Source organism: Patagioenas fasciata, chromosome 27 (assembly GCF_037038585.1).
Source record: "Patagioenas fasciata isolate bPatFas1 chromosome 27, bPatFas1.hap1, whole genome shotgun sequence".
NCBI lineage: Eukaryota > Metazoa > Chordata > Aves > Columbiformes > Columbidae > Patagioenas > Patagioenas fasciata.
This window is the reverse complement of record NC_092546.1, coordinates 4,616,911-4,638,102: the sequence shown is the minus strand read 5'-3', so window position 1 is coordinate 4,638,102 and position 21,192 is coordinate 4,616,911. Positions and strand designations below refer to the sequence as shown.

Here is a 21,192-nt window from a genome sequence, read left to right as displayed (position 1 = left end):
ATTCTGGAAATGCTGTTGTAGCTGAAATGGAGACAAAACCTTCCCGTGGTGCAGAGGGTCGGTGCAGCTGCAGGGGGAGCGGGGCTGGCGCGGGGGTGGCTGTGTCTCCTTGGCCCTTGTGTGTCCAGCCAGGAGGCTCCTGTCTCGCAGCCAGCACAGGGAAAGCTGCGGGGAGGAGGCTTTTTGCCTTGTCATTTTTCTGGCAGGGCCGCAGCGCTGGAAAGGACAGAGCTGGCTCCTGCGGCCCAGTCTGGGGCTGTGCCCGTGGCCGGTTCCAGAGCCGGGCGAGGGCAGCGGGAGCAGCCGGGGCCGCGGCAGGGGCGGACGTGGCGAAGGAGACGCGGAGCCGAGTCGTGCGTAGCGCTGTCGGTCGCTGACGTTTATTGCACAGGATGGGCTGGACAGAAGGTGGACGCCGGGAGCGCGGCCCTGTCCCCGGCTGCGTGACACCGGGCTGGCGTGGGAGCCCTGGCTGCGCTGCCGCGTGTGGGCACCGTGGGAGTCTCCGGTGCGTGTGGCAGAGGCGACGTACACGTACATGTGCACACCCCCTGCACGTGTGTCTGCAGGTGCACACACACACACACACACGGTGCTCACCAGCCTTGGGGCGACATCCCTCAGACCCCCCCCAACTTACCTCCAGTCCTGGACTGTCCCCCTCGCCCGGAGTCCATGAGGGGGACACAGGGACACGCGCAGGCGCGGGGGCCAGCGTGCGGAAAGCCCTGGGGCAGTGTCCTGCAGGTGCACACACAGGGATGTAATTGGGTCATAAATATCATATATGCATTGGTCACGGGATGATGCAGCTGTGGCTTCTATGGGGCAGCCGGGGGGCTGTGGGGAGTGGGACATGGGGCCAGACTTTGGTTGGAGGTGACGTGGGTGGGGGCTCAGCCGGCCCTGCCGTGTCCTCACAGCAGGTGGGGGGCGCAGGGGCCCTGTGCCCACCCCAGCAGCTGCTGGGGCGGCAGTGGCTGTGGCTCCTCTGCCAGGGCGGCGCGGGACGGGCGGGGGACACGGGACCCGCTGCCGCGGCCCCTCGTCCCCGCGCGACGCGGAGGTCACAAGTTGGAAGAGAGCCTGGACTTGGCCGGGTCCGTGTCGGGCGTGCTGGCCGCCGAATCCTTGCGGGCCGAGTCCTGTGGCGTGGCGGGCGGCCCCGCCAGCCCCGAGCCCGTGGGCGCTGGGTGCACCGGGGGTCCCCGCGGTGGGGCCTGGCCCCGCAGTGTGGCCGGGGGGCCGGGGCCCGGTGAAGCGGCGGCGGGGCCCCCGCCGATGGAGGAGCAGGACTCGCGGGCCGAGGCCGGTGGGCTCTGGGTGCTGCCGGCCGCCAGCCCGTGGGGCAGGGAGGGCTGCGAGGCCGAGAGGGGCCGCGACTCCTGGCTGAGGCTGCTGGTGGGCAGCGCCTGCGTGCTCTTGTGCGCGGCCAGGCGCTGCGGCGAGCCGGGCGGCTGCTGCTGGCCCAGGGACAGCTGGGAGCCCCCCTGCCCCGCGGCCCCGCCATAGGCGAACGTCCGGCTGGCCAGGGGGCTTTGGGACGGCGGGCTGGCCGCGGCGAAGGCGCTGGCGGGCAGGGCTGCGGGCTGGGCCGGGTCCGGCGAGGGGTTGGCGTGGGGCGCCGGGGGCTGCGGCTGCTGCGGGGGGCTCTGCTGCAGCAGGACGGGGGAGACGGCGAAGGGGCTGGGCACGGCCTGGGCGTACTGCAAGCGGCGCATCATGCGGGGCGAGCCCAGCGCCATGGAGCCCACCAGCGGGCTGGCCATCTGCGGGCAGAAGCTCATGGCCACGGCTTGCTGGAGCGTGGCGATGGCCGAGGTGACCTGGGGCTGGACCGGGCTGTACATGGCCGTGTGCTGCTGCAGCTCCGCCTGCTGCACCATCTCCCGGTCGTACTTGACGATCTCCTGGATGATCTCGTTCTCCTGGTTGTTGAAGACACCCGAGTTGAGGTCATGCTGCACTTTGTGGAGCAGGATCGAGTTCTTCTTCCCTGCAGGGAGCGGGAGGGGGAGAACCGTGAGACCCCGCGCTGTCCCTGCGGCCAGGCCAGCCCGCCACCCCCCCGGGTCCCCTGGTCTCTACCGATGCGGTCGAGGCGGTCGATGGCCACGGTCTCGAAGGCCCGTCTCATCATGGGGTACTCCTCCAGCACCTCGTTGAAGTTGTCCACCGAGAGCGAGTAGAGGCGGCAGTAGGTGTCCGCCCGGACGCTGGCCGTGCGCCGGCCCCGCGTCAGCAGGCAGATTTCTGCAGAGGACACCCCAAAGTCAAACAGCAGCAGCGAGGATGGAAATGGGGCAGGCTGGGGGCAAGGGGCCAAAGCCACCAAGGGGTGGTTGCCATGGGGCTCAGCCCCCCCAGCGCTCACCTCCGAAGTAGGAGCCATCAGAGAGTTTCATCTCCTTGTTGCCCTTGGTGAGGATGCTGACCACCCCGTGCTGGATGAAGTACATCTTCTTGCCAATGGTGCCCTCGCGGATGATGTAGTCGCCCGGCTGAAACACCTCGAACTTCAGCTTGGTGAGCATCGCGGTGACAAAGTTGGGGTCCGCGTTGGCAAACAGGGGCATCGAGGCCACCAGCTTGCGGCAGTTGAAGTTCACAATTTCCTACAGGACCAAGAGGTGAGCGAGCGGGGGCAGGGACATGGTGTCCCCGGACAGCACGAGGTGACACGGCAGCACACGGGTTGTGCACGGACACGTTCACACACACAGCGGCAAAACTGGAGCAGGAGGTGGTTGACCCCCCCAGCAACACAAGCACGACCCTTGCAGGGGCTTGTGGCACCTGCAGCAGGGGACAGGGGGACCCTCAGCCGGGGTGGGGGTCCCATTGCCCTCACCTCGCGCAGGGGCTCGTTGAGCTCCCCCAGGATGCTGTCCTCATCGAACATCTTGCCCTGGTAGCGGTGCTCGTAGTAGTCGTGGATCTTCTGGCGGAAGTCGGCGGGCAGCTTGTGGAAGGACATGTACTGCTCCACCTGCTTGTACTGCGGGGAGAAGCCACATCAGACCCCCCACGCTGGGACCCCCCACCCGTGCCCCTGCCCCACGAACGCACCGATACGGAGCTCCCGTCCTGCCTGGCTGCGCCCACAGAGGGTGCGGGACAGGAGCCGCCGTCCTGCCCAGCACGGCCCTACCTTCTCCTGGTACTGGCGCCGCGAGGAGTCCAGGGACTGGATGAGGGCGGTGGCGTGGCCGATGAACATGGCGTAGCAGGTGGCCCCCACGATCATGCTCAGCATGGTCAGCCAGATGTCCGTCATGCTCTCGGGCGCCTGCTTCCCGTAGCCGATGCAGAGCATGTGGCTCATGGACTTGAAGAGGGCGAAGGAGTAGAGCTCGCTCCACGAGTCGTTCTGCAGCGACAGGGACGTGGTGGCGCTCAGCATGGGCTGCGCACACGCGTGTGCATGGACGCGTGTGCATGGATGTGTGTGCACGGACATGTGTGCACAGGCACAACGCCCCCACTCAGGCCTGGGGACGCTCCGGGTCCTCCGCCTGCACTCAACACCACGAGTTGCACGTTTGTTCCCTTGTCACCCGCCTGCTTTTGCTTTAGGGAGCCTGTCATTCTGGTTTATTTCTCTTAAGCTGATGTACAAAAGCGTGGGGATCCCCTGTGAAATGCTGCGATGGGAACGAGCTCCGGGTTTGTGGCAGCCACCGGTAACGGCAGCGCTTGTGCATGGGAGCCTGCGGAGGTGGAGGGGACAAAAGGGGACAGGCTGGTGGCACCGGGGCAGGAATCCCCAGCCCAGCCTCACGCAAAGCCCAGATTCCCCCAGCAGTAGAACAGCTGGGGAGGGAGAAGCGCACGGCAGGGAGGAAGAGGAGAAGAGGAGGAAGGTAGCGGGGGAATGGAGCAGAGATGGAAACATCATCAGAATGGGCTGAGATGGACAGAGGGAGAGGAGCCATTTGTAGTTGGCTGCAGGGCTGCTAGGGAGCAATTAGAAAAGTGGCCTGTTAATTATTAATAGCAGCTGTGTTGCTAATGAGCAGAAGGCGGCAGGGGATGGAGCGGAGCTGTGTCAGCATCTCCCGCCTGCCTGGATCGATCCGCTGCCCCGCTGCTGTGAGCCCTCCCCGGGGAGCCACGGGTGCCCCGCGCAGCCACCGTGGCACTGACCGCGGCACCGACCACGGCACCGACCACGGCACCAACCACGGCAGCAACCACGGCAGCAACCACGGCAGCAACCGCGGCAGCAACCGCGGCAGCAACCGCGGGGCCGCCGGGAGCGCTCACCACCATCCCGTTGATGGAGACCCAGCAGTTCTGCGGGAAGTCCTGCAGCATGGGCACCAGGAACTGCAGGCAGCCGTCCCAGTGGCAGAGCAGCAGCATCATCCCGATGAGGTTGATGATCCTCATCACCGCGCTGGCCAGGTCGTACGTCATGTGGAAAATCTGCGGGCACAGGGGCCAGGGGAGATAGCAGAGGGTGAGCGTGGGGACCGTCCCCCCCGCCCAGCCTGGGCACCGCGGGGGCCCGGCCCCAGCCCCCCCTCATTTTTAGCCTATTTATAGCCCCGCGGTGGGACGATGCCGCCACGCTGCCGCCTGGAAAGCGCTAACGGGTGCCAGCCCTGATGAGGACATGGCAGCGCTGGCGGGCGCTCAGGGCTCCCCTGAGCCAGCCCCGGGACGGGCACCGGGGTGACATTCTGTGGGGACAACAAGGTGGAATGGGACAGTCTGAGTGAGGACAGGCAGGAGCAGCCCCAGCCCATCGCTGCTTGGGCTCATCCTTCCCCTCTCGGGCCGGTGGCCATTGACCCGGGACAGCCCCTCTCTGCTGGGCGCACAACCCAGCACATGCAGCCCCCCGGAGATGCTCCCGCAGCATCCGCCAGCCCCACCGCGGGGATCCGGGGCCGCGGTCCCCTCCTGTCTGCCGTAGGTGGGTGCAATTACCAGGATAATCTGCACACACACAGGTTTAACTCGTCCCCTCTAAATCCCCTCTCAAAGTGAAAAGGGCGCAAAGCTGGAGCCTGGGCAGGGGGGGCTGGTGGGGACAGACACCCTTTGGGACGGGGTTTGCAGGGGCTGTGGATGCTCCACGGCAGAGCCACAGGGCAGGGATGGAACACGGGCAGGGGGACGCGAGCACAGGGACACGGGCAGGGGGACACGGGCAGGAACGTCCCTCACCTCCTCCCACTGGTGGATGTAGCGGATGAGCCGGGAGAGACGGAGCAGGCGCAGGAGGCTGAGGATCTTGGTGAAGCGCACGATGCGCAGCGCACGGGCCGTCTTGTACACCTCTGAATCTATTCCCTTCTCCACTATGAGGAAGACGTAGTCCACGGGGATGGAGGAAACAAAGTCCACCACAAACCAGGTCTTGAGGTACTTCTTCTTGATCCTCTCCGGGTCCAGGATGATTTCCGTGTTGTCCTCAATGACAATCCCCGTGCGGAAGTTCAGCACCAGGTCCATCAGGAAGAAGGTGTCGGAGACCACGTTGAACACGATCCAAGGTGCCGTGGTCTCCTCCTTGAAGAAGGTGATGCCCACGGGGATGATGATCAGGTTGCCCACCATGAAGAGCAGCATCGTGAAGTCCCAGTAAAACCTGGTGGGGTGGGAGGATGGAGGAGGTGTCACCAGCATCCCGCAGCCACCCTCGCATTGTGGGGACTCGGCCATCGCACCTCGCGCTCCTCGTGCTGTCACTGATGCCACCCCGGACCCAGGCACCGCTCTCCTCTCTCCAGGGACCTCATCTTGCTGCCCACCCTCGAAACTGCCCCAGGCGGGTCACACAGCCCCTGCTGCGGGTGCAGGACTGCCCGGAGCACCCAGGCAGGTCCAGGGGTGACAGGAGGACGATGCTGCCGGGGACACCCCCCCGCAAGCCACCCTCGGGGCAGCCCATGGGCTGGGGACCACCCTTGTCCCCAAACCACCCACGGCGGCAAGGCCACCGCGCTCAAGGTCACGGGCAGAGGCAGGACGGGAGAGCCCGCTCCCCACACCACTGCCTCTGCCCCTCCCTGTGCACAGAGGGGGACATGAGGACAGGGACAGAGTCCCAGGGAGGGCCACCCCATCCAGCACCTCCCTGGGCCAGGCTGGGTGCCGGTTTGGGGTGAGCAGGGCAAGTGCCGCGTGTCAGAAGCGGCATCGCGGCCGCGGTGCAGGAGCCGCCGCAGCTCCCGGCACCGCAGGTCACGTACGGCTGCAGCGGGAGCCGCAGCCCCGCAGCCGGCGAGAGGGTGAGCGGCCGCCTCCGCGGGGCTGCGCGGCTCCTCCGCCACCCTCACCCCTCCTCGTGCTCCTTGTCCCCGGCTGCTGGGCCCCCCGTGACCTTTCCAAGCGCCTGCAAGGTCACAACAGCCCCGTCCTGGCAGGACCGTGCGAGGGGACCCCGGCCCCACGCGGCAGCACCGGCCTGGGCGACAGGAGGGGACGATGCTGCTCAGAGCCACACACAGGACCCTGCCCACATGTCCTGCTGCCTGCCCTCCCCAGGCAGGAGCCCCTGGGCTGGGGGTGCCCTGGCCAGGCTGCCATGGGTGTGGGGGATGAGGGGAAGCCCCCCCGCACACAAGAAGGGGAGATGGGCTGAACCCACCCCCCCGCGCAGAGGAGAGCAGGAGCAGAAGGAGCCGAGCATCCCGCCTGACCTTCTCCAATGACACCTTCCCCATCTGAGACGTTGCCGTGGCAACCGCGAGTGATGTCACTGCTGCACAGCGATGACTTCACACCCAGGGCTGTCTCCAGGGTCCCCTCAGCGGCTGCCAGCGGGAGGAGGGGGCTGTGTCCCCCCTGTACCCCCACCAAGTGGCTGCGGAGCCCCTAAAGCAGCCAGGCTGGGCCATGGTGGCCGAGTCGGACCCGGCTCCAGCCACACACACAATCCCCGGTGACGCCGGCGCTGGCAGAGCCGCTGCTGGGGCCGATGCATCCCATGGTCACAGCACGGGGCTGGGTCTCTCTCCAACCCCCCTGCAGCCTGACCCTGCTGCACAGAGCGAGTCCCACAGGGGCTTCTGCCATGCAGAGCTGTGAAGAACAGCGATTAAATAACCGTGCCAGCTGGGCAAAACTCTCCACTACTCAAATCCCTTGGCAATCCGGCTGAGCCAGGGCAGAATTGGGCCTGCTGAGAAACAAACTGCTCCTGATCCACCCGACACACACGACCGACTCTGTCTGATCTCTTCGGGGACTTGGGTGCGATGCCAACACTTTCCTCCTCAGAGGGCAGTGTGTGCATAGGAAAAAAGATCCAAACCGGGCTACTAAAAATATCTGAAAACAAATTAATTAGGATCCTCGGCACCCTCTCCCTTGCTTCTGACCCAGTTGAACAACAGTGCTGGTGACAGGAGATGCCTGAAGTCTCTGTGGGCAGGAGGTGCTGTGTTCACACTCCACCGGCTGCCCAAAGCCCAGCTCAGCGGCACTGCCCAAAGCCCGGCTCAGTGGCACTGCCCAAAGCCCGGCTCAGCGGCACTGCCCAAAGCTCGGTTCAGTGGCACTGCCCAAAGCTCGGCTCAGTGGCACTGCCCCCCAGTCCTGGGCAGGGGCCAATTCGCAGCCAAGCACCCCCAGCCAGTCCCAAGGCCCCCATCGCGCTCCTGTCCGACATGTCGCCCCACAGAGCTGCCACCTCCCCGGTGCCTCCAAATCCCAGCAGAGAGCTGGGCGGGAGCAGCGTGGGATCCAGGCGGGATCGGCGCTTCGCAAACTTGCACTAAATACTCATATTCCAAAAACGAGGTCGCTCTTAGAAGTGGGTTAAGAAGCCAACGGCAGAAGTTTGCTCGAGCTGCAGGAGCAGCACCCAACGCAGTATCCTCACCCCTGCATCCCAGTACACCCTGTTGTGATGGATGACTGGTGCTGCTCTTTCCTGGAAGAGCCCTGTACTCCTGGATCTCTGGGAAGGGAAGGCTCTGGCCAAGCAGCGCCGGGGACACCGATTCCCCAGTTCGGACGTGGGCCTGCCTCTTGTGACAAATTCACCACCAGCAAACCCCACAGCTGAGCCCCAGCCCCGGGGACAGCTGCGGGTGCCGGGGGTGACGCGGGGTGGCTGTGCCAGGCAGCCCGCGGCTCTCACCAGGCGATGGGCACCATGGAGGGACGGGCACCGCGGCTGCCACTGACTCACTGCTGTGGGCAGCGTCGCTGCTGCATCCTTCAAGTCACCGGGGCCAAACCCTCCTCCCCAAGGCCCCACAGCACCGGTCCTGCTCTGACCACTGCCCGGCTCCCGTATGGGGTGTGACGATGGAGCCAAACCAGCCACGTGCCCCAGGTCACTACGGAATGGGGGCTGGATGCCGCCCCCGGCTCCCAATCTCACTCCACAAGCGATACCCCAGTATCAGAAACACCAACTGAAATAATGAAGAAGTCCGTGTTAGCTGTTTTTTTTCTCCCATCGATAAAGACCCGAAGCAGCAAAGACAGAGATGACAACCCGAAAGGAGGTGGCTCTGCTGGACGCTGTCTGCTCCAGCACACAATTTACAAGGTCTCTTTTATCAGATTTGCAGCTCAGGATCTCAACCAGCCACCCAGGCTGCTTCCTAATAATTCAATATTTATGTAAATAGCAAGCAACTTCGTTCCTGGAGCAAGTCTGCCCCTGAATTTTGCATGAGTAATTGCAGTGTCCAGGAGGAGACAGGATCTCTAAATGACTCCGATTATGAAATGATGTCACATATGCAGATGGGTAATGATTTTTATCTTAAGATAGGAAAACGGGTTTTGCAGGGCAAACATGGCTGGGTTCATGCTCCATTATCGTTATTAGATAAACACCATACTATTTTTTTTAAGGCAGTACCACGTGGAACGCGTGGACACGTCCTCAACACGCACAACAGAGCGGGCTCCTCACGGCCGGGCTCTCAGCCCCGCGTCGAGCCGATCCTGTTTACGTGCAGGTTTGTAGACCCCGGCGCTGCCTGGCTGTGCCTGCAGCTCCTCCCCGCTGGGCAGGGAACCCTCCTACGCCACCGGCAGCGGCGACACAGCCAGCGCCTCTTCCCCAATGGGTTTCGGTCTTGATAGCGGCTCTGGGAGGGATGGAGCCAGCGTGGGACAGGACAGCCAGGGTGACTCCCCAAGGTCACCCCAGCACCGACGGGTGCCCGCCCGGGGAGCGATGCTGCTGCACTCCAGGGAAGACTCTGAGGCCTCGCTCGCACCACGGGCTCACCGCAGCACCATGGGCTCCGCCACCGGCACCGTGGCTCTGTCAGCTTGAAGGAGCGGGGCAGGCTCTGGCCCCAGTGTCACCACAGGAGGGGACGTTGGGGCTTCATCAGCTGTGGGGTGAAGCAGAGCCCAGGAAGCGGGAGGAGCAGAGTCCCCCAGCCTCATGGGAACCCCCCACGTGCCAGAATCCACCCAGTGCCACCACACCTGCCCCATCATGGCAGAGCTCCCTTCGCCACAGGACTTGCCATGGCCACGCAATGCAGCCGCCCCTCACCCCGGCTCTGCAGCAGCCCCGGTGCCCGGCCAGCGAGGCAAGGAGGGGGCTCCGATGGACACCCACCAGGTCCCCAAATGGGGGTGACCGCAGAGCCCTGTGTGGGAGGTCAGCTCCATGAGGCCCAGGGCCTCTGGCTGCTCTTTTGGAAGGTGTCAGGTCAGCCCAGGAGCAGGAGGTACAGGCGCTGGTCTCTGCTCTGAGCCCCTTCGAGGTCACGGCACCAGGGACCCCGATGGCTGCACCAGCAAGGTCTTGGCCACCCATCCCTGCAAGGTGCAGAGCCGCCTGCCCAGCCCGTCCAGCTGTACATCCCTCCCGCGCCTGCACGCAACCTGGGAAGCATCTGCTGTTTCTGAGCTCCCCAGGGCTCAGGGGGTGGAAAGGAGATGTGGCTGCAGAGCCTTTCTCCCTGGGTTTGCCACCTGCACAGGCTGGATCCCAGGGACTCTGGTGCTCTCGGAAGCGAGACAAATCCTTCCCCAAGCTCCCTGAATCTCAGGGACAGGATCAAGCCTCCTTGGGGCAGGGGGAGCCTTCACAAGGCTCTGCTTGGCAGTGGAGAGAGTGGCACATCCTCCAGCCCAGGCCCCCAGCCCAGGGACCGCGACAGCCAGGGTGGTTTAGGGGTAGAGCCAAAGCCCTGTGGGGCTCCAAAGGGTTCGTGTTGGGCCGAGCCATCCTGAGGCCCCGCGAAGGACGAGGGGATGCCCTTGCCCGGGCATCCCCCTGCTTGGCATCCCCCGATCGGCGGCAGCTCCGCTGGGGAGGGGGATGCCCGGCCGCCAGCTCCTCCCTGCGCGCAGGCCAGCGGCATCCGCGCTGCCACCTCCAGCACAGCTCAAGGTGCCCTCGGCTCCGCACGGCCTCCCCTTCCCCGGCGGGCTCCGCTCGCCCCTTGTCCCCGCCCGCAGTCGCCGGGGCCGGATGCATCAGCCCGGCCCGATGCTCCATCCCCGCGGGATGCACCGCCCGGCCCGATGCTCCGTCCCCGCGGGGTCCCGGGCGCAGCGCTTGCCCCCCGCCCGGCGGGGCCGCACCTGAAGTCGCTGTAGGGGTGGATGATCCAGGCCCCCGCCGACTTGACGCGCTCCTGCTCTCGTTCCACCGCCTTCTGCGAGCCGAACATCCGCAGCGAGAACTTGTTGACGCCGGGCTGGAGCATCGCCCCGAACTGCCGCTGCATGAAGCTGGCCTGGCTGCCGCGGGCCTCCTCGCCCGCATCCTCACCCGCGCCCTCCTCGGCCGCCTTGGCCCCGCCGGGGGACGCGCCGCCGCCGCCGCAGGAGAAGGACACTTTGGGTTCTCGGGGCGGCTCCGGGCCGGGGCTCCGTGGCGGGTCCCCCCGCCGGCACTCGCCGTTCGGGGACCCCTTCCCGCCACGGCCCCGCGCCCGTCCCGCCGCCCCGCCGCGCTTGGCCGCATCGGCCGCCTCCTCCTCGGCCGCCGCCTCCCCGCCCGCCGCACCGCGGCCGGTCCGCATCGCGCCGCTGCCGCCGCCGAGGCCACCGGCGGCCGAGTGGTGCCCGCCGCCGCGGCGGGGGCGGGACGGGGCGGGCCGGGGGCGGGCGGGGAGGCCGGGCCGGGCAGCGGGCGGCTCCGCAGCTCCCCGCGCTGGCACCGCCCTCACCGGCAGGACCGGCGACCGGAGCCTCTCGCGGAGGTGCCGGTGCTCGGAGCTGAGACCCGCCGGCACCGAGCCGGTGGCAAGAGGAACCGCCCGGGGTGGCAGGGATGGAGACCCGAGACCGGCTCCTGCGTGTCCCCAGATCCCACGGGCCAGCAAACCGCAGCCAGAGACCCCCGGCGCGGACACCGGCACCCGCGACAGACGCCGCAGGGTCCGATGCTCTGGGTGCCAAGAGCCGGGCAGCGGGACCGCAGCTCCTGCCGCCAACCCGGGACCAAGCCGGTCCCCCTGCGGCTCCCCGGGCTGCACCGCGGCCGCCGAACCCCGAGCACCCCCCGGCGGCCGCAGCGGGAGCAGCGCGGCCGGTGGCTCCACCTGCTGCCCACGGCGGGGAGCGCGGCCGGTGCCACGGGAGAGGACACCCCGAGAGCTGGAGGGTTGAACGGACACGGAGATGAGGCTCTTAGGGACATGGTTTAGTGTCAGAGCAGGTTATGGTTGGACACAATGATATTAAGGATCACTTCCAACGTAAATGATTCTATGAAAGCTGTGCTCCAGCAAGCACAGGCTCTGTGACAAGTCACCCCTTCACCTTTGTGTTGTTGCCTGCACAACGCTGCTCCATCCCCTCACTCTTCCCCCCACATCAGCCCCACCAAACAAAGACCACAAGTGGAGCTTTGTGCTGCAGCCTGAGAGCTGGGTCAGGCAGGACCCATTATCCTCATCAAGGAAATTAAGCCATGCATTGATTTTCTTCACCAGGATGACACATGCCAGCACCTCGTGTAACCCAGACGTGCTGCTGCACCACGCTGCACCAAACTGAGACACAGCATCACATTCCACAGCCAGAAATGAGGGGGGTCCAGTGAGTAGAGACCAGAATCCAACCAAAGATGGAAAAAAAAGGAGAGAGGAATCATCTTTATTGGTGAAGTGTGTTAACAGATGGAACAGTTCAATGCTACCCAGCAATAAAGGTATTAGACTCCACTGAGCATCTGTCTGCTCTTGGGCGCCCACGTCACAGCACGATCACGATGGCTCCAGCACAAGAACACACATTGTTCAGCTGCCCCCAGCACCGACCCCACTGCAGCAGCTTGAGGAGACACAACAGCCCCTGAATTGAGTTCACAGCTCTCGTGGGGGCAGGGAGGGCAGTCCTGAGCTCCCCCCAGAGGGGAGGGAGGACTCGGTTGTGCTCCCACCCACCCCTCTGCACAGCATGGAGAAACCCAGGACAGACAGACCTACACTACCAGGAACAAGGGATTTACATTTACAGGTAGAAAAACCCTCCCACAACTCTTAAAAAAAGTCTATTTTAGATTCTACAACTTAAGTTTCTTTAGAAAGTGAAGTAACTGAATCGCAAGGACGCACTAAAATATTTCATGGTGCTATTTTACCAAAAAAATTAGAAGAAAAATAAAATTGTACAGATGAGTTCTTCATCTACACATCACCTGGTAAGAGAGAAAGAAAAGCCAGTCAGATAACCCAGTCACACCGGTAAGGCCGCACGGTGCTGATGGAGCAGCACAGGACATGGGCTGTGACCTGTGACCCAGCCCTGCAGGAGCTCAGGGCAGAGGGTACCAGCCTGTCCTGACTCCCCTGGGCTCTGGAGCCCCCGGAGTCCAACACCACCTCCGACACTCACCTGGCCCCGCTCTTAGTTCGCGTTTCTCTGGCGGACGTTCTTGTCCTTGTGGTTCGTGGCATTGCTTTTCCTGGGAAGAGAAGAGGGGTGGCGAGGAGAGAAAAAGCGCAAAGCCCCGTGCTACCCAACAGAGTGATTCAGGCCCACAAGGATGGTCAAGATGAGATTGGTTACCAGAACAGCATCAGGTTTTGCGATGCTGGTGCCACCCCCAGTCACACGTGCATTATACACAGGGCACATTAAATTGGGGAAAGTCACCCACCCAGCGAGCTGTGTTATGGCCACACAAGCTGCCTTTATAGCCAGAACAGATTCCCTGGATGACATGACCTGCCAGCACAAACCAAATAGGAAAAAGCAAGGTACTCACAGCGGTGCGGAACCTCCATCGTCATCTTCACAGTTGGGACAGCGGAGAAAGGAAGAACAAACAGTGTCAGGGGAGAGCCCGTGAGAAGCCATCTCTGCCACCTCCCAAACCCTGGGGACTGCATTCCAGACAGGGTATGGGATCTGCTGCCCGCACAGGCCTGAACCCAAAGGTCACCAGGGCTCCTGTTTCGCCAGGGCCCGGCCGGGCAGGCGGCTGCTGCTCCCCAGAACTCGGCCAACCCCACAGGAGGCTTAAGCTCCTTCTTGTCTAAGCTTAGACAAGGCACAAACTTAGATATAAGCTCCTGTTACGCAGTTGCTCTGTTGGCACAGGGTTGGTGTGGCTCGCCGGACAACCAAGTTGCCAGCACCGACAAGCAGGGCTCAGGTCTGGCACCGCACTGGCCCCTGGCACACGTCAGAGCAGCCCCGGTGGCCACAGGGACCGCACGGGGCAGCATCCTGCTGAATGGTGACGTCTGATTAACTGATTAAGCTGCAGAGGAGCTGCGGATCCACCGCAAGATGGCAGAGCCGCCAGTGCCGACCCACTGCTCTCCGGACCCAAGGGGAACCAAAGGCGACGTGTGGGGCAGGATCCTTCCTCCCCAGTGTTTGTGAATTCACAATAAACACACCGCACACCACGTTCTGGCTACGCCGAGCAGCACAGCTAAGAAAACACCTCTGCCAAGCCCTGGGCCTTTCACCAGCTCCTCGGGATCTGCCACCCCCCCATGCTGAGCATTGGTGCTGATCTGGGCACCCAGATCCACCGGCAGCTGGTGAGAGGATGGGCACAAACAAGGCTGAACTACCTGCTACTTACCGTGGGATGTGGCGGCAGCAGCAGAGAAGGGAAGAGTATAAAGGTAACACCAGCAAGGATCTCACACCACGCAGACCGATTCCCAACCACCCACCGCGAGGGACAGCGTTTGTCACTGTCACCTCTCGAGAGGGACAAAGCTACAAAGGCGTTTGAGGACAGAGAACCACTCTGCACCAGGACAGCATAAAGCTGCGTGTGTTCATCCAACACGAACAATGCTGTGTCCTCATCCACAGGCCCTTGGGAATCAAATGCCCAGAGCTCTGCCCAGGGAGCACTGGGGCACCTCGGCACACACGCCCGTCCGTCTGTCCAGGCATCTGCTGCAGCTCTGACAGGGCAGTGCTGACTTAATCTGGGCCAAGCTGATGTCCTCAGCAGCCAGATCACTCCACACATACAGGATATGGGTTATTTTTTTCTGGGAGATGCAGCTACACCACCCTTAAGGCACCTGCCTTCCAACCAAGGGTGTCAGAGGGCAAAGCATCTGCTTGTAAAACAGCCTGGGGTGAATTCCTTGGCCAGGGAGGAGCGATCGGCCACAGTCCCTCTGCTGCACCTCCCACTCTCCCCACCTGGTGTGCAGGAAGGATACGGAGCGTTTACACATTGTTCACCCCATCAGATAAGGGAGGGGCGGCTGCCGAACACAATGCACATTCCTATGATAAGGAAAGGGAGGAGCTGGTATTTCCAGGGCAGATTAAAGATAGCCCCAGGCTTCGAGGGAAGTCTCCAAGAGTCAGGATGTGTGGATCTGAGGACCCCAAACAGACCCATGAAGTGCACCTGAATTAAGCTAAGCCTGGTCTAACGGAGCCACTGACATGGTCCCCTGATTTTGCAGCACCAGAAAAGCTCCGCTGCTTATTCAGAAATCCAGAGTGCTGGCTGCCAAAGAAAACCCGGTCCTGCACACACACACACACAGAGGCACTTGAGCAGAGGAACTGGTGAGAAAAAGGGTCAGGCTGACCCCAGCTGCATCTTATCAAGCTGCATCTTATCTCACTCCAGATCCAGAGCTCATATCACAAAAAGACTCTCAAACAGCGCAATCACCTCCAACTTCCTGGCCAAAACAGCCTGGTAACACTACCAGAAGTGCCCTCAAATTAATGCTCAGCTGTTGAAGGGAACTCCAAGCTCTCTCCGAGAACATTTCACCTGCACCCTACAAGTTCCTTGGTCTCCCCATCAAGACTTAACCCAAATCATCTCTTACCATCAAGCACTTCATCTGGCTTCCTCCTCTTCTCGTAGATGAAGATGATGGTGACGAGAATGAGGACTTCTGCCACAATGCCCAGGAAGGGCCAGAGCGCTGCCAGGCGGCTGCGAACGCGCAGGTTCACGGTGGCGCCGCCGAAGCCGTCGGAGTTGGTGGCGTTGCAGTGGTAGTCGCCTGTATCCTCCTCAATGCTCAGTTTAAGGATCCGCAGCTCTGTCTTGTTGCCGCTGGACTTGATGATGTATCGACCAGAACCATTGATGATGGGCTGGAGGGAGGGATAGAGAGAGAAACGGCTCTCAGGGCAGTGCTGACCTGAGCTGCTCGCTCCCCATGCGAGGTTCTGCAGAAACCCCCTTGGCCAAGACACTGAGGATGCTACTCTGAAATCACTAATTCTGATGGGACAAGGTCCCCCACCTGTAAAGAGAGAAAGGGGAGAAAGAGCAAACCACAGCACTTACCTCCTGACCATTTTTGTACCAGGTCCAAGAGTTGACGGGGGGAAAAGAGGGGTTCTTGCAGGTCAGGAGGCCCGTGTCCCCCTCGTTGCCATGCTCGGACTTCTTGTACGCCATCACCTGGGGTGGGACTACAGCAAGAGAAATAGAAAAGTCAGGCAGTGGCGTGGCAGGATGCGTGCAGAGCCCCGCAGCCTCATAAGCAGCTTCGCAAGGAGCAGAAAAGATACCAAAGCCAGAAGCAAACACATGAAGTTACCTGAAATATTCACTTGTCCTTTTATCACCGGGCTTGTTTTGTAGACACATTCATAGACGCCAGAATGCTCTTCCTTCTTCCCTTCGATTCTGCCGAAAACCAGGATGTCAGGTAAGTGACCGATCCACAAACCAAAGCCCAAAGCAGCAGCCGCCTCCTCCACAGGCAGTTTCCAGTATTTACACTGCACTGTGTACCTACACCAACCCTTCTCTCCCCATAGAGATGGGGAGCAGGGTTCCACATACACCAGCTCTGATATGGGTCTGCCAGGTCAGCGACCCCCAATCTCAGGTCCTGGACAGTGAAAACCAGCAGCTCTCACCCTCCCACACCCAAAACACTCCTGGGATCAAGGTCTCTCTCTACTAAGGGAACAAATGTAAGAGCTGGGCTGTCCACACGGCTCCGGACACCAGCCCAGCCATTCACAGCAAAACTATTCCTCCCGTGCAGGAAATGCCACCGAAACACACAGCAAAGCAACGCCCAGGGCGGTCACTCCGGATCGATCCAAGCACAGGGACAACTCTCACATTTTCCTTTTTGCAAAGCTGCTGCAATGAGATTTAGCGGATTACACCGAACTGCAACAAACATTCATTCTGCAGCTCAGTAATACCCGCCGGAGGGAAGGGGCAGGCAAAGTTTCGGTCCCGTGGCCGCGCCGGGACAACAGGCTGTTTGTTAGTTGTGCTGTGCACGGCGCTTCCCACTTCCAAAAACCACTCAGCTGAGGAATTGAGGTCACGCGAGGGAGGCTGGGTTATAAATACTTTAATCCTTGTTCAGCTCCCTGTTGCTATGGGGAGACAGGCACGTCGGCACTGCCGCACAAAAGGACACGATGCCTCCGGAGCGGCTGGGTCGGCGCCAGCCCGGCCTGATTCTAATGGGAGAGGAAAGCTCGCTGCACGGTGACAATGAGGCCGGTGTCCCTGTCACGCAGCTACACCCCAAACCGCGTCTGAGTGCTGAACACAACCCGCAGCAGCTGCCCAGCCCAGCCTGAGAGCCACTGGACTTCGGAAAGGCACCTAAAAGCCAAACGGGAAAGGCACCTAAAAGCCAAACGGGAAAGGCACCTAAAAGCCAAACGGGAAAGGCACCTAAAAGCCAAACGGGAAAGGCACCTAAAAGCCAAACGGGAAAGGCACCTAAAAGCCAAACGGGAAAGGCACCTAAAAGCCAAACGGGAAAGGCACCTAAAAGCCAAACGGGAAAGGCACCTAAAAGCCAAACGGGAAAGGCACCTAAAAGCCAAACGGGAAAGGCACCTAAAAGCCAAACGGGAAAGGCACCATGGCCATGTCCAGGCACAGATTGGAGCTGAGGTCCTGCCCAGAGCAGGGAGATCAGCCCCAGCACAGCAAGGCCAGCGCTGGACAGACAGAGCAGACACAGCTTGGGCAGCAGTCCCAGCTGGACCTCGCCCCAAAAGGCACCTGCGAGCCTGCCCCAAAAAGGCACTAAGCAGCAGAACTTCTACTGAGAAGATATTTACGGTAACATAACTCCCCCTTCCTGCTCCTCCCTACAGAGCAGAACACATTGGGTCTCACCAAAACTCAGCTCATCTTGTGTTCTCAAAGTCCAGGAGGACCGCAAGCCTTTGGGTTCAGCTGATAGCAAACATTAACTGCATTTCACAAAAACATCTGTCGCGCGCTCAGCCCCTTATCTGCCCTCGCCCGACACTCACGTGTAAGTGGTGAAAGCGCTCGAGTCCGCGTCCGTCTGCAGGACCTTGTCCCCACGCAGCCACTCGTGGCCGCCGATGGCGGGGTGCGGCGCAGTCATGTTGCAGGCCAGGACCACCTTGCCCGAAAGCTCCGTGACGTGACCTTTGATGTCGGGACCTGCGTTGGTGAACAATGCAGCTGAAGTTAGCACCGGCGCTCAGAGCGCCCGCCCGAGAACCTTGAGCGCAAAGAGGTCACCAAAGCACACGGCTCCTACGCTCTGCTGCGGCTCCCACTTACCTCGGCAAGCAGCTCCCTGCCAAAACCACCAGCGCCGGCATGGGACTTGCCAACCAGGACCTGGCGGCACCGCCCGCCCGCCGGCGCTGGCCCCACAGCGGCTCCCACCGAGCAGGATCACCCCATAGTGCCTGCAGCAGAGCTCGGTGTCAATAAGCCATGGAAAAGGCTGCCCTGCGAAAGGCAGAGCACAGCTCTGCTTTTGTGAGCCGCCCCCTGTGCCAACACCTTCCGCAACCTGAGCTGATTTAGACACCAGATAACGCCACTTTTTAGACTCCAGGTAACGCCACTGATGAAAGCCATGACCTCTGGTGCGAGGGGCAGCGACCAGACCGTATGCGAGCAATACGTGCACCGGCTGATGTGGCCCCAAAGGTTAGAGAGATTTACTGCAGGGAGAACACACAGAACCACGGCTCCAAAAGGTCCTGGGCCTCCCTGTGCCCAGCAGCAGTAAGTTATGCAATGGAAGATGACTCAGGCATTTCCACTGCCGGAGGGAGTCCAAGAAACCAGCTGCCACGAGCAGCACCGTGACACAGCCCGTGACACAGCCCATGGCACCGCGGCCCTGCCCGTCCTCCCTCCTCCACCAGATTCACATGAATTTTGCTCTTCCCCCTGCCCAGACCCCACTGGCAGGAGGTTCTGCTGGAGTCCCGCATTCCCTGGCACATCTATGCTGGAAATCCTGCTCCGCTAACCCCGGGATTCACGGAAACACCTCGGCAGGATGTTAAATCCCCTCAGCAGGACGTTAAATCCCCTCACACCGGCCCAGGTTTCCATCACCCAAAGCAGACGCTTGTTTGCCCCCCAGCTCTGCGAGCGGAGGGAACTTGGTCACAGCCACGGGACACGCGGGCACGTCACACCCAGTGTCACCCGGACACGGCCATTTCAAACTCGGTCGCATCTCAAGAGCCTCGAGGCAGGTTTGGTGAGGCAGGTTTTGCTCCCCGCTAGCAGGAAAGCTCAGAGCGGGGCTGTCACAGGAGCTCGGGAAGGGCTGGCGGGGCCGGGGCTGAGTCGGCGCAGAATCGAGTTCAATTCTGCAAACAGCCCCGGGACTCGCAGGAACAAGCGGCGGGTTCCAGGTCTCTGGCTCCGGAAAAGGCACGGGATTGCCGAAGGGCGTTTTGGTTGGGAAGCCAACTTTTGGAGCAGGGCCACGTTGGGTCACGTCACGGGTGGCGAGGGAGATGACACAGGGTGGGATCTCTCGATCTACAGCCGGGGGAGGGTGAGGGGAGCTTTCGGGAGCCACAGGACACGGGTGCAGGGGTGAGCACGGCGGGAGAACCAGACACCGGTGTCCAAGCAAGTGCCAAGGCCTGAGTGCGGCCACTCACGTTCGATGACAAAAACGTTCGCCTGGGAACGGATCCACTTGACTTTGGGGCTCTTCGACAAGTGGTTGCGGTCGGGGTCGTTGCTGGCCCGGCACTCGTACATGCCCGAGTCATCGGCCGTGAGGTTTGCGATGGAGATGGTGCTGGTGGAGTGCAGGTTGTAGGTGGCGTTGATCCTGACACGGTCCTGCCGTGCGCCATCCCAGAGCTGGGCATAGGTCTCGTTTGGGTCGTTGCCCTCAAACCACCACTGGATCTCAGGGATGGGGCTGCCAATCGCCTCGCAGTACAGCTCCACGCTGTCCTGAGTCAGTCTCTTTTGAGACAGCGGTGACTTTATAAAACCAGCTATGAGTTGAAGAGGTATTAGTGCAAAGTGTTAGTGCAAAGCAAGAAGTCACCCTCTACAAGACAAACCAAACCAAACCAGCCATTGAGAAGAGGCCACAGCATCCTCTTCCCTCCCTCCCCGCCATGCTCTGAACTCTGCCCAGCTTGGACAGGGCTGTTCTTTTGGATTGTTGCACCTCCAACAACAACCCCGCGACCGCTCTGCAGAACCAGAACAACCAGCGTGGGGTTTGCCGCTATCTGGAGAGCGGCCATGGGACCTTCACTCGGGTTTTGGGTCTGGAGGCTCCAACGTGACTCAACCCCAGCAGATTTAAGAACCGGTGAAGCTTGCGACACGTCCTTCCTGCACCGCCGCCGCTCCGGAATTACTGTACACACAATGTTAATTAATATGTATGCACCATGACCTACGGGCACAAAGCAGGTGGGTTCGGGAGTTAATTTTCCCTTGTTTTTTTGAATGCCTGAACGTGTTTTAATAAGAAGTTCTATGGCTGTTTTCTGCGAGCATAGAAACACAGGGGTATTACAAACCCAAGTCAGTCTGCATGGTAAGTTCTGAGAAATCAATCCCACATTTCTAGAAGGGAAAAGGGCTAAAAAACAGCTGCTATTTCACACACCGCCCACAGTGCTGCTGGTTACAGTCAGAAACACACCATTCAACACCTTTACAGAGGTTTCCAGTTGACTCTGGATGACAGAATTGCACCAGAGACACCACAACCATCTTCTTGAACCGGTTTTAAAACAGTGGGAGCTGATGGGGGGGTCCCAAAAGACGTATGGGGCTACCAGCTGAAAGCAACAGCCTCATACACCGAGTTTCAGTTGTAGAACCGCTGACCTGTGCGCCAAACAGGTTTTTTACACCACAGGCCTGTGATTAAACACTCCCGACCTACAGCGCTTGTAGAAGCCTGTCCCGGTTTTAACTACGGCCCAATTTAAAACGGGCGCTGGTAAAGATCAAGGTTCTTTTTACAGCTACAAGGTGATTATTGCATGCTGACAAAATAAGCTGTTGCAAGGTTATTTGCTGCGAGTTAGAGGGCACTTCGTGCAGTTCAGACAGGCTAAAAAGCTTCAGCCAAGCAGTAACAACACAAGTACCGTCTGCATTCAACCGGGGTTAACATCCCCACTCCTCCCCGCACAAACCAGAGCGGGCAATCAAAGTCCTGCACTCCAGGGCAGGGAAAGCGCCCACACGAGCTCATCAAGCCGCTGGGATCGATCGGAGCGGCTCCAAATTTTCCAAAGGGCGACGAGCCGCAAGTTGAAACCAGCTCTTGAAAACAAGACCCTGATCACAGAGCCGAGCCGGCCGCTTCTCCCGGGCACAGCGGCCGAGCAGCGGCGAAGACAGACGAGACCAGAAAAAGTCCTCCCAAGTCACCTTCAAACTAAAAACAGCCTCTCCCCCCCGAGCAGAGCTGAGTCCTCACGGTATAAACAGCGTCTGCGCCTGGCAGGTACCTCCTGACCTTTGTTTCTTGGCCTCGGAAGGGGACATGTGAGGTTGTGACATTTTTTGCCGTTTCTGCTAATAGC

The 21,192-nt window shown here is 61.3% G+C and overlaps 2 protein-coding genes across 4 annotated transcripts in view; both read right to left on the bottom strand.

Annotated features, from left to right (window-relative positions):
* Nucleotides 1-358: 358 nt before the first annotated feature.
* HCN2 (hyperpolarization activated cyclic nucleotide gated potassium and sodium channel 2) lies at nt 359-10,982 on the bottom strand. The gene is made up of 8 exons (XM_065858569.2): nt 10,525-10,982; nt 5,176-5,599; nt 4,267-4,428; nt 3,152-3,370; nt 2,852-2,998; nt 2,375-2,615; nt 2,089-2,253; nt 359-1,996 (listed from the first exon to the last, which is right to left on the bottom strand). Exons 1-8 carry the CDS (start codon nt 10,965-10,967, stop codon nt 1,068-1,070), a joined length of 2,730 nt encoding a protein of 909 aa, XP_065714641.1. The 5' UTR covers nt 10,968-10,982; the 3' UTR covers nt 359-1,067.
* Nucleotides 10,983-12,017: 1,035 nt separating this feature from the next.
* Nucleotides 12,018-21,192, bottom strand: part of BSG (basigin (Ok blood group)) — a 42,616-nt gene continuing 33,441 nt past the window's right edge. For 2 of the 3 annotated variants that reach the window (XM_071799601.1, XM_065858232.2), the window contains exons 2-8: nt 17,650-17,806; nt 15,948-16,036; nt 15,692-15,819; nt 15,222-15,495; nt 13,160-13,184; nt 12,787-12,856; nt 12,018-12,589 (exon numbers count right to left, since the gene is read on the bottom strand). In XM_071799601.1, the coding sequence (XP_071655702.1) occupies nt 12,799-12,856; nt 13,160-13,184; nt 15,222-15,495; nt 15,692-15,819; nt 15,948-16,036; nt 17,650-17,747 (672 nt within the window). In that variant the 5' untranslated portion in view covers nt 17,748-17,806 and the 3' untranslated portion in view covers nt 12,018-12,589; nt 12,787-12,798. Of the gene's footprint in view, nt 12,590-12,786; nt 12,857-13,159; nt 13,185-15,221; nt 15,496-15,691; nt 15,820-15,947; nt 16,037-17,649; nt 17,807-19,284; nt 19,633-21,192 lie in introns of all 3 variants that reach the window. The other variant, XM_071799602.1, reaches the window with a different exon arrangement.